Raw genomic sequence first — 11,672 nt, 5'->3', positions numbered from 1 at the left:
GAGGAAGCCATTTGCAGAGCATGAAGGAAGAGCCAGAGAGGACTCCGGGAGAGAACACTGTCCCTGAAGTCAGGGCAGGAGAGACACCAAGGAGTAGAGAGCGAAGGGCTGAAAAGTGTCCCAGGTATTTAACAACAGGAAGGAGTGTAGCCATGTTCACTTCTCACCTGCTTATGCGATCAGCCTGAGTGACACAGAGCTCCAGGACGAGAGTTCAAATATGAACCCTAACCCATCTTACACGCGGGAGTCTGGAGATGCAGATGGTCACATGGGTCAGTGCTGTGCTCCCTTCCAACTGGCTACGTGCCCCTCACAAATTCTCCTGCAGGGCAGGCAGCAGGGAGTGAGGTCATCGGCTAAAACTGTGGTGTCAGAGCCGATTTCAAATTGCATGCTTTATCAGCAAGTGTTTCAATTCTTTCTCACTCTCAGCAAGCAAGGTCGTGTTATTTGCATCCCTCAGGCTGTTAATTAGCCTTCCTCCAATCCTGATGCCGCACTCTTACTCATGTAATCCAGGTTCTCGGATGACCTGCTCCACATACAGATTGAACAAGCATGGGGAGAGGCTACAACCCGGATGCACACCTTTCCTGATTTTAAACCATGTAGTCTTCTCTTCTGTTTGCATAACGGCCTCTTGATCCATGTACAGGTTTCGAGTGAGCACAATGATTTGTTCGGGAATTCCCATTCTTCTCAAGGTTATTCACAGTTTATTATGGTCCACACTGTCCAATGCCTTGGCACAGTCAATGAAACAAGTCAAAACATCCTTCTGGTGTCCTCTGCTTTGAGCCAAGGTCCACCTGACATCAGCAATGATATCCCTTGCTCCATGTCCTCTTCCAAATCCGACCTGAACTTCTGGAAGTTCCCTGTCAATGTACCGCTGGGCTCGTTGTTGGATGATTTAAGCAAATTTTACTTGCATGTCATATCAATGATACTGTTCTATAGTTTGAGCATTCTGTTGGGTCACCTTTCTTTGGAATGGGCACAGCTATGGATCTCTTCCAGTCACTTGGCCAGGTCCTGTCATAGATGAGTGAGTGCCTCCATTGCTTCTCCAACTTTCTGAAACCTTTCAACAAGTATCAAATTCCTAGAGCTTGGTTTTTGGCTAATGCATTCAGGGCAGTTTGAACTTCTTCCTTCAGGACCATGGGTTCTTGCTCATATGCTACCTCCTGAAATGCTGGACTGTCGACTAGTTCTTTCTGGTACGATGACTCAGTTTTCTTTCCACCTTCTCTTGATGCTTCCATGCATCATTCAATATTGTGCCTATAGAATCTTTCAAAATTGAAACTCGAGGCTTGGATTTTTTTCTCGAGTCCGTTTAGTTTCAGGTGTGCTGAGCACGTTCTTCCCTTTGTTATACAAGTTTTGGGTTTCACCTATGTGAGTTTCAAGTTAAAACAACGTAAAATTCGTGAGTCCCTGAGATTGCCTTTGCTCACATGTTTCCTGCCTAAGGCAGTATACAGTCTTACCACTTTTCTTTCGCTTGTTTTAATGGAAAACATTTTCGTTTTTTTCCTCTGGCAGGTTTCCACCTTGCACAGGTTCTGGTTTTTGCAGGTTTTACAGCATTTCATTTTATACCCTTCATAAAAAAATACTTGCAATGACTTGAGACAGGAACTGTATCTACACTGCCTGCAGAGAATTATGTATTTGCACTATAAACTCAGTGGTGCTGAATCAATTTCCACTTGCAGCTATTCTACAGGACAGAGTAGATATGCCTCATAAGGGTTTCAAGACTGCAATCCTTATGAAAGTAGACTGCGCATCTTCCTCCCACGGAGCAGTTGGAGGGTTTGAACCACTGACCTTCTGGTCATGCTAGGTTCATAATAAATGTCCTCTGACATGTATCCTCATAGGGACCCTATAAGGCAGAGTAGAACTGCTCACTTTGGGTTTCTGAGGCAATAAATCCTATGGGAGTAGAAAGCCTCATCTTCCCCCACAGTATCTAGTAGTTTCTAACAATGACCTTGCTATTCACAGCCCAATTCGTAATCCACGAGGCCAGCTGACTCAAGGGGAGCGCGTTTGGTTTGGGTTGGGAGATACATCCGCCTTTCTTCACTAAGACAAGAGGCTGTGGGGAGAGTTATTCTGGAGAAGTCTACCTAAGACCACTGACTCTATGCTGTTAGGTAGAAAACTTGATACGTGTACAGTGAACCCTCGCCACTTCGCGCTTCGACTTCCGCGGCTTCACTCTATCGCGGTTTTTGCGTAACAGCGCATGCTCTGTCATTACTGCCACTGATTGGCTCATACTGTACACGCTTCTGTCTGCATCGCTACGTATCGGAGCTACGAATCAGATGCATTTTTGCTTTTGTACAGTGTAATGTAATTGTTTGCAATTTTAAAGAAATTTTATCTAAGTCCTATGATGGCTCCTAAATGAGCTGCTGCTTCTAAGCCTTCTGACAATAAAAATAAGCGCGAGAGGAAGATGCTCACCATCCAGGAAAAGGTAAAACTTTTGGATATGATCAAAGATGGCAAGAAAATCGTGGAGGTTGCACGCCATTTCGACTTGGATGAGTCTGCCGTTCGCTCCATCCGTAAAGAGGAAAAACATCCGTGCTACGGCTACTTTCACTTTCAACAAGGAAGCAAAGCGCAGCGTGACAAGTCGTAATAAGGAATCCTACTTTGCGGAATTTCATTTATCATGGTAGGGTCTAGAACCGATTAACCGCGATAAATGAGGGTTCAATGTACTGTACATTCCAACCTTTATCCCCCCAACCCCGTGAGTTTTCTTTTCCCAAGGCAAACAGAGCTTGGAATTACGAACTGTGCACTGAACTCCTCTCACATCCTGGGGCAGGCAGAAAACCCCGGGTACGAGAGTACTTGTGAAACATGAGGTCTGTTACCTTCAGGTCTCGGTGGATAATAGGGGTTTTGCACTGATGCAGCCTGGCCACAGCTTCGCAGGTGTCACAGAATACCTGCAGCACTTCGTTCTCCGTAAAGCCTGTCTGCAGGCGCTGATTCATCAGGTTTACCACTTGGCCTCCTGAGAGGGCACAAAGGAGAGGTGATTAGAGACACTCACACTTGTCACCAAACCGGATGAGGCGCCTCCTGGAGGAAAGCAACCGAGACGATTACAGGTAGAGCCGGGACTAGAGCGCAGCTGCCTTGGCTCCCAGCACGCCTTCCTCCCTGAGCTGCCCTCGTGTTTCTGAAAGTGTCCATATTCTATAGAGCACCTCAGACGTGAGCTGCTCTCCTCACGCCTTCAAGATTAGTCATGGAATTGATGAGAGGATCCTGTTACAGTAGCCTGCGTGTACTGTCCCAATTAGGCTAAGTGAGATGAGATCACAGATTCAACTTGTCTCATCTCTTAGAAAGATCTAGATCACACAGTAAGTACAAGGGACAGGGAGAGGACAGCTTTGAGTCTGCACTCTAGGAACATACTGGCATCATGTTCGCTGTTTGGTTGGTAGAAAAGCTTCTGGTGGAAAAACTTGGGTCAAAAGCTTGCTGACTTTGTTTATAAACGATAGCGATTCCTTGATACGCCATGAGTCGGAACTAAGTTGAAGACAAGAAACCTTTTTTAAGGTGCTCCTACTGCTTGGTCTCTAAAACATTTAACAAACAGCAGGGATCAAACAGTCAAACCCAATGTGGTGCCTAAGAAACGCATGTGCATGCACATGCACACTCATTAGAAAAATTCTAATTTGGGAGAATTGTACAGCATCTGGTCAGCAGTGTTACAATGGAGGCTGGAATAACTGGTCAGCATCACATTTTGGGGGTTGATAACACGGGTTCTGCACGGCACCCTAACGGCTGTGAAAAAGTTAGAGGAATATGGGGTATTGGAAAATAGATTCCAAACCGGGAGACTGTGGCCTGAGTTTGTAAGGCAGCAGCAATGTAGACCCAAAGAGTCAACCCTTCAAACAATGGTGGCATGAAAGGGTCTGAGTAGATGTACGCTACGGTCTGGGCTTTTCCCAACGTAAGTGCTGTGTAACGTTTCCTTCGAGCCTCCAACGTTCTTAGCAGAACTGAGTCACAGAGCCAATCCTTTGAATGTAGCCTGCCTCTAGCATGTAGCTACAGAGCAAGGAGAGGAAGGTCACTTCCTGTAAAAGGAAAGGGCTCTTTTACGCTGTCACTCACGAATGGCGATGCACAAAAAAGAGAACGTGCCTGCGAGGGAGCAGGAGGCTGCACTGCTTTTCAGCGTTCGTCCACCTGCAGCTGAGTCTTTATTCTAGGCAACCATCGCATGTTTTGAAGCATCACAAAGAACATGTTCATTTGCATTCATATACAAGCCACAAACTGTGCTACACCCAAGGAAAGTGGTGTTCTGTGTAATGCCTTAACTTTTACTTGCTTGTGTCACTGCCCGAACCAAGAATCGATCGCAGACTCTGGGTCTCAACAGCATGCTTTGGGGTGCAGTGCACATTAGCTGAAATGACTCCTCGGTCCTTGGCAGTCAAAATGCTAGGGGAACGAGAACTTAAGCGTAGGGTGCATTTACTTACCTCTGCAGAAGTCCATCAGAATGAGAACTTCCCATACATCACCACTACTCACATTGTTGATACTAGAGTCAATGTAACCGACAATGTTCTTGTGCCCCGACAGGTCCCTCTGGGAACGAGAGTTGAGAAAGATGAAATCAGTTAAAGACATACCAGTCCAGACAGCACGAGACAGAATCCGTCCTATTCGGACGAAAACCCAAACCCACACTCATTGCCATCGAGTGGGTTCTGACTCACAGGGACCCGATAGAGCAGAGTAGAACCGCCCCTTTGGATTTCTGAGATGGTAAATCATTGCAGGAACAGACAGCCTCATCGCTCCCCCTTGGAGCAGCTGGGGTTTGGAACTGCGGACCTTGTGGTTATCAGCTCAATGTGTAGTCCATTAGCACAGATAATTTAAATACATGGGAAGGATACCGCTAGCATTGAGAAGTTAAGACGAAGGAGCATTGTCAAGAATAGGTTTCTAGTAGTCTCTGAGGTTTACAGGCAGAAATTTAATAGCAACCATGGAGCCCTACTAAGCTACAGAACCTTCCTGTAACTCAACTCTGGAGCCCACTGCACACATGGTGCCTACTTGCTCACAGCATCGGTGATCGATCTAAACCAGAGGCAAAAACTCTCCAAAGTTTCCTAAACGTAACTAAAAAATGACCTTTTGTTCTATCCATCATTTTGAATGAATAATGTTTGTTATAATATATAAATATAAGGTTTTCTATAATACTAATTTGAACAAATAATTATTCACCACTTGGAATTTTGTAATAAGCAACTGGTCACAGACTCAACATTCTTTAACCCCTGGGTCTCTGAAATGCTGCAGAGGGACTGAAAGAAGAGAGACAGCGTTGACTACTTCAGTATCTGAGTCTCTCACTCAGAAACGAAGCTGAGGTTTCCCCCTGCAATCAGGGGCATAAATGAATTCAATTGGACTTTTAAATGACTCACACTCCTTTTCTTCTTTCAGTAAGCATAAGAAAAGAAGAACTGCTTTACAGTTTTGAAGGGACGACTGGGGCATCCAGACCTAAGCATTTTGCTCACAATTAGGCAGAAGATAGAAGCCAGCCCACTGAGACGTCAGATGGGTCACGCTTCCAGCTCCCCTGCAGGACCGCCTGTGCTCTCTCAAGGTTGCTTCTGAAAAGCATTCACACAATGACTATTTATTGAGCACCTTTCATGTGTCAGGGTCCATTGAAGCAATGAGAATTGCTTCATACATCGGTACAGTCATTCCAATGCCCACAGAGGACAATCTCTGCAGTGACAATGTTCAAAGAGAAGGTGGGGAAAGAAAATATGAGCAAGATGAGTAATGTGATTTGTACATACAAATGAGTGTGTCATTTTAACTAGTTTTGATAATACAATTTGATATTTGACTTCTAAAAAGTAGGGTCCTGGAAAATTTGTGGCTTTATAGGAACCACCCAAACTTGGCTATTTGGAGCAGGAGACACCTGTCTACCACCGTCTGGAGATTCGACTGTTTACAAGTGATTTAAATTTAAATGGAAGTATATACCAAAACAAAAGGAAGCCTCAGAATAGCAAGTGAATACACCTGAACCCTGACCATTAAGGCAAAAAACTCAGTAAGTTTTCCACTGAAAGAGGGATTTAGAATGTCCGTTGTCTCAGAAAGATAAGACAAAAGTAGAAACGTGACCCACCAAATTAGCAATTAACAAGTCACTAGAGATAAATATTGAGTTTTAATTCATTGTAATTTTAAAATTAAATCCATTTTAAAAGTTTCAATTAATTGACTTTCATTAATTACTATTAATATGCAAGGGAGCTTCAGAGAAGTGATAGTTTGCAGGCAAGAATGGAATTGGACTTGCAGAGAATTGGAGCTGAGCAAGTAGAACCAGACAACAGATTTCTCTTTCAGAAGTTTGTGCCGAGTGGAGCAGGACTGAGGGAACGGTGGGGGAGAACTGAGCACTGCAGAGTAGAAGGGACGGTAAGAAGAAAAGATACACAGAAGGCACAGAGAGAGAACATGTATAGATGACTCTGACAATCACATTTATTTGTTTAAAAAGCTAGTAGTTTGAATTCAGAGTGCTAGCTCTAGAGGAAGTGTCCTCCAGTGGCTCTGGGGGGAAGGTCTGTGTCAGCAATCTTCTCCTGGGTCTGCGAGGTTCTCGGCACAAAGACACTGGGTCCAAAGGACATGCTCCACTCCCAGCTTTTTTTCATGGTGGTAGGAGGTCCCTCTGGTCTGTTTACTTGTTTAATCTCTTTTATATCTCAAAATAGATGGATTCAAGATACATCAAATCCTGTACATTGTATTCTGCCTCATTAACATAGTGCCTCTAATCCTGCCTCATTATTATCATCAGAGAGGTTAGGATTTACAACACATAGGATAATGACATAAAATTATAAAATAGAAGATAAGTACCTATGTCCTGAGAACCCTGGTCTAGCCACATTGGCACATATCTGGGGCGGGGGTGGGGGAGGGGAGACCTCAATATTAAAAGTTGAATATTGAAAGTACCATAGACTGCTGAAAGGACAAACCAATCTGTGTTAGAAGTAAGGTCCGAGTGCTCCTCAGAGGCAAGGATGGCGAGACTTGATCGCACATACTTCTCACACGCTGTCGGGAGAGAAGGACCCTGGAGCAGGACATCCTGTTTGGTAAAGTCGAGGCACAGCGATAAAGAGGAGACGGGCAGACACCACGGCTGTCAGGACGGGCTCAGGCACAGGCACAGTGTGAACATGGTGCAGGACTGGGCAGTGTTTCGGTCTGTTGTGCATAATAAGGTCGCTATGGGTCAGAACCGACTCGATGGCACCTAACAACAACAACAATCTCATCCATGCTAGTGGGCAAGGCTAACTGACAGAACAAAATCCTGGAACTACTCTCATAGGAGTTGGCCTTCGAGAGATTTCTTTACTGGGAAGCTGCAAGGAGATACAGAGGATAGATTTGTTTCAGGCTGGAGCAGAGGGAAGTTAAGTGAGCTCAGAGCTCTGTGTTTTATCTATTTCCTTTTGAGGGCTAAGGCAGTAAAGAGCAAGGTGGTCGTCCAAGCAGTAGGTAATGAGACGGAGGCTCGATGAGAGAACTAGCAGGTTTAAAGCACCTGCTTTGAAAATAAGGGGGATGATTGATGAGGAACCAACGTAGTCTCTAGAGATTTCAAGTTTCTTCAAAACTGAAAGTGGCTTCAGGGCTCATGCTTTATAGGCCTAGCCTTTTAAGTCTCACCATCAATTCTTCTAGAACATACTTCCACTTAGGTAGCCCTGGTGGAAAGACAATGGAGAGAGGGCACTGAAACCAAAATTGGCCAGAGCACCATGCCCACAAATAAAAGCAAATCACCAATATCTTACATTTAAGTACCTGGAAAAGAATTGGCAATGGTCCCCTGTGCTCATTTCACCCACAATGAAGAACAAATTAAAGTCTTGGAGGGGACCCCCCCCCACACACACACACACACAGCCCCACACACAGAGAACAGAAGTCAAGAGCTATTAGCGGACCAAAGCTGGGTAATTCACATCTGCAGATAGCTCCCTAAAAGAGTTTGCCATGATATGAGCTCAACAGTTCAAGCCCAAGTTCCTGCTCATGTTGTCTTCAGCACACATCCTTAGATATGTCCATCCAAAAAAAGAGGAATAAAATTCCAAAGTCTTTGGAGGGAGCCCACGAATTTACCTTTAACTACTTGATAATGTAGCAACATCTCAAGATTGCAGAGAAAAATCACCCTGTGTTGACAACTCTGATGGAGATGTGTTTGACTGGCTATGAAATGTGGGAGGAGCCAAGAGGAAATCTTACTACAAACGGAGGCTGGTTCACGGTTGGGGTGTGGGGGGGGGCACTGATACCAGCATTTGCCCAGCTTTCAACAGAACACACCAGAGGAAACTCGAGCTTTTCCCAGATGGTGGGGGGAAACAGGATTGCAGGGCGACACGGGCACAGGTCTGGGCTGCAATCTGCAAGTGGAGTGTCTCAGTCTCCACTTGCTTACTGGAGAAAAGACAAGAGGTGAGGAAGATACTTTGCTGCCTATGGGTTTCATTTATACCCAAGCCAGTGTGAAGGCTCATTCAAATAAATGACAGCCCAGAGCAGTTTATAGCACGACTTCAGTAATATGTCTGAAGGGTCTGTGTCCTTATCAAAACTTTTTTTTTCCATTTTATTGGGGGCTCTTACAACTCTTGTTACAAACCATACATCAATTGTATCTGACATATTCGTACATAGATTCCATCATTCTTTTCTAGACATTTACTTTCCATTGAACCCTTTCCATCCTCCCCCCTCCCTGCAACCGTTGTAGCCTCCTGATAGATTGTTGATTATTTTCAAAACTCACTCCGACCACTGTCCCCCTTCCCCTCTGGTTTCTGTTGTTCTTCCCCCTGGAGGGGTGTGTGGATATGTGCCACTCCTTGCATTCGGTGCTCCCCTCTCTCCCCCCCTTCCCCTACCCTCTTGGGATCTCTATTCCCTTTCCTGTTTCTGGGTTCCATGTGTTGTGAGTTTTATCTCTTGCCTGTACCTATGTACCTGCTCCCTCTAGTCTAGATCAGGAGGCAGGACTGAGTTGGGATAGCTGGGGGTGGGATGGGGGAAGCCTCCAGGAAACAGAGGTATATGCGAGACCCATTAGTCTTATCAAAACTTTTGAGATTAATAATGAGCGAAAAAGAAATGTTACTAGGAAACCTGCTGTATTAAATAGATTTAAATATGTTTAGCTTATTAACATTCACATTTAATTCGGCTTAAAGTGCAGAAAACCCTTTTTCATAAACACATGTAGAAGCGACCATCTGAAATCAGGCCTTTGACCCAGATCCTCCTGATGCTCACAGATTCCAGCTTTAGCTCAAGGTTCTGCTTCATGATGTTCTCAGCCTCAAAATTCTGGCATCAGAATATTAAGAAATCTGAGGACTCAATTCTTAAGTAAATCTATAAAACCACTATATATTAAACTATAAATAGAATATACGTATGTAGTTTCTATGTTCAAGAAAACAACAACAAAAAAGGAACTTCTAAATAGCTTAGCAGTGTCACTCACTTAAAAAAGTTACAATGAATATTCCATGTAACTAATTTTCCTATTTATGATTTGTTCTGGCTACCCTTCCTGGGAATTTCCACGTAATTGCCTGGTTCTGACGCAGATAGTCCTTGCATTTACAGATGCTAAGTTCCCAAAGAGATAGCTTTATCTGTGTTGAGTTTCATTCGAATATCAACTGGGTTTCTGATTTTGTGACTCAGCGCTATTGATTCCCTCCTTCTGGATTTTACTGGGCGCTCAGGGTTCCATAAACCCCCTCAACCAGACCTCAGCTTGTTCTTCACTTCAGAGTTCTGAGGCCTGAAATTAACGGTTAACACTCAAAATTGCTTTGCGAAATTTTTCTTTTCCCTACCAGTTCATTCCCCTCTCACCCTTTCTCTCTGGACCATCCTAGATTGCCTTGATAACATATTCAGAGTGTTATTCACAGGCGAACAAAAACTATCGACCCCACGGCCACAGTAGCGAGAGTGACTGTGAAGTCTGGGCTGGCCCTGGGGACCTATCAGAGGCTCAAATAGTGAGGACCAAGGTTCTGCTTTTGCTTCTGAGATTCTGTTACCTAACAAGTCTAGACACCTTTCTCCTCCCTGCACCAATACTTCCACTCTCCTTTTCCCAAGAAGCACTCCTCAGTCACATCGTATACCTACTAAAGTGACCTGGAAAGCCAACTGGAGTCAGATTCTACAGTAGTGATGGCTGACCTGTAATATGCAAATGAGCCACTTGGGGATTTTATTAAAAGCAGGTTCTAATCCAGTAGTTCAGATATAGGACCTGAGGTTCCAAATTTCTAACCTATGACATTGATGTGACCGGACAGTGCAATGCACTTTACTGCAAGGGTCTCGAGCACTGCCCAATCCAAGTGTGCCCCCAGCTCTTGGCTAGTGAGTAAACCGCTCCCAGTCCATAAGGGAGCTGACGCCAGCAGAATGTAAATGGATCAAGGCACTAAACTGACTTTTTCTTTCTACCAAGACCTTTCTCATGAGGGAAGCAGCTCATTGGTTTACATTCTGGCACAAGAGCCTTCAAGTTACACCCACAGAGCTATGGTCTGTTTATTGTTGACAAAGGTGATGGTGATGAGGCAATTTAATTGGGTGGGGGAGAACTGACGTTTCAACAGAGAATGCTGGGACAACTTAATATCCACATGTTTAAAAACAAAAAAATCTAGACCCCCTCATACCCTACACACAATTTAACAACAAGAAGACCTACACATATGAGCTAAAGTTATAAAATGCTTAGAAAATAACATAGGTGCAAATCCTCATTACCTTGGATTAAGTGATGGATTCTTAGATATAAACCCTAATACACAAGTATCCAAAGGAAAGAGTAGATAAATTGGACCTCATAAGCAGTAAACACCTTTGTACTTCATTAGACCCTATCAGAAGAGAAAACAGACGACCCACAAAGGGGAGGGTCTATCTGTAGGACATATATGTCTGATAAGAATCTAGGGAATGAAATATACAAAGAGCTATAATGACTCAACAAAAAAGAAAGCCTCAATTTTTCGATGGTCAAAGGATTGAACAGACACATTTCTCCAAACAGAAACAAATGGCCAATCAGCCCATGAAAAGATGCTTAATGTCATCAATCTTCATAAAAATGCAAATCAAAACTATAACGAGATACTAGGAACAGAAATATCCCATGACCCAGAAATCTCGTATATACCCTACAGAAAAAAGGAACACAGCAGACAGACAGGCATGTGCGCACCCACGTTCATCACAGCACTATTTACAACAGCACAACGATGGGAACAACTTCAGTGGGAGAATGGGTAACCATGTACACAGTGGAATACCACACACCACTAAAAATAACAATGCAACACATCACTGCATGGATGGATTTGAAGTCAGTCAATTAGAAAAGGGCAAATATTGTATGCGGCCACTGATTTGCACAAACAATTTTCAGACCCAAGAAACAGACTTTAAAGCTTACCACGGGTGGGAAGGGAAGGGGAGGGGAG

The 11,672-nt window shown here is 44.1% G+C and overlaps 1 protein-coding gene across 10 annotated transcripts in view; it reads right to left on the bottom strand.

The window, feature by feature from the left end:
- The window catches only part of AAK1 (AP2 associated kinase 1), a 202,259-nt gene that overhangs the window by 81,733 nt on the left and 108,854 nt on the right, over positions 1-11,672 (bottom strand). For all 10 annotated transcript variants that reach the window (XM_045294131.1, XM_045294133.1, XM_045294138.1 and 7 more), the window contains exons 3-4: positions 4,557-4,665; positions 2,913-3,055 (exon numbers count right to left, since the gene is read on the bottom strand). In XM_045294131.1, coding sequence (XP_045150066.1) covers positions 2,913-3,055; positions 4,557-4,665 — 252 coding nt within the window. The remainder of the gene's footprint in view (positions 1-2,912; positions 3,056-4,556; positions 4,666-11,672) is intronic.

The sequence above is a fragment of the Echinops telfairi genome, unplaced genomic scaffold (assembly GCF_000313985.2).
Source record: "Echinops telfairi isolate 266 unplaced genomic scaffold, ASM31398v2 ScPeMD7_2573;HRSCAF=3158, whole genome shotgun sequence".
Lineage (NCBI taxonomy): Eukaryota > Metazoa > Chordata > Mammalia > Afrosoricida > Tenrecidae > Echinops > Echinops telfairi.
Note: the sequence above shows the minus strand (reverse complement) of the source record. Positions and strands in the feature narration are given on the sequence as shown.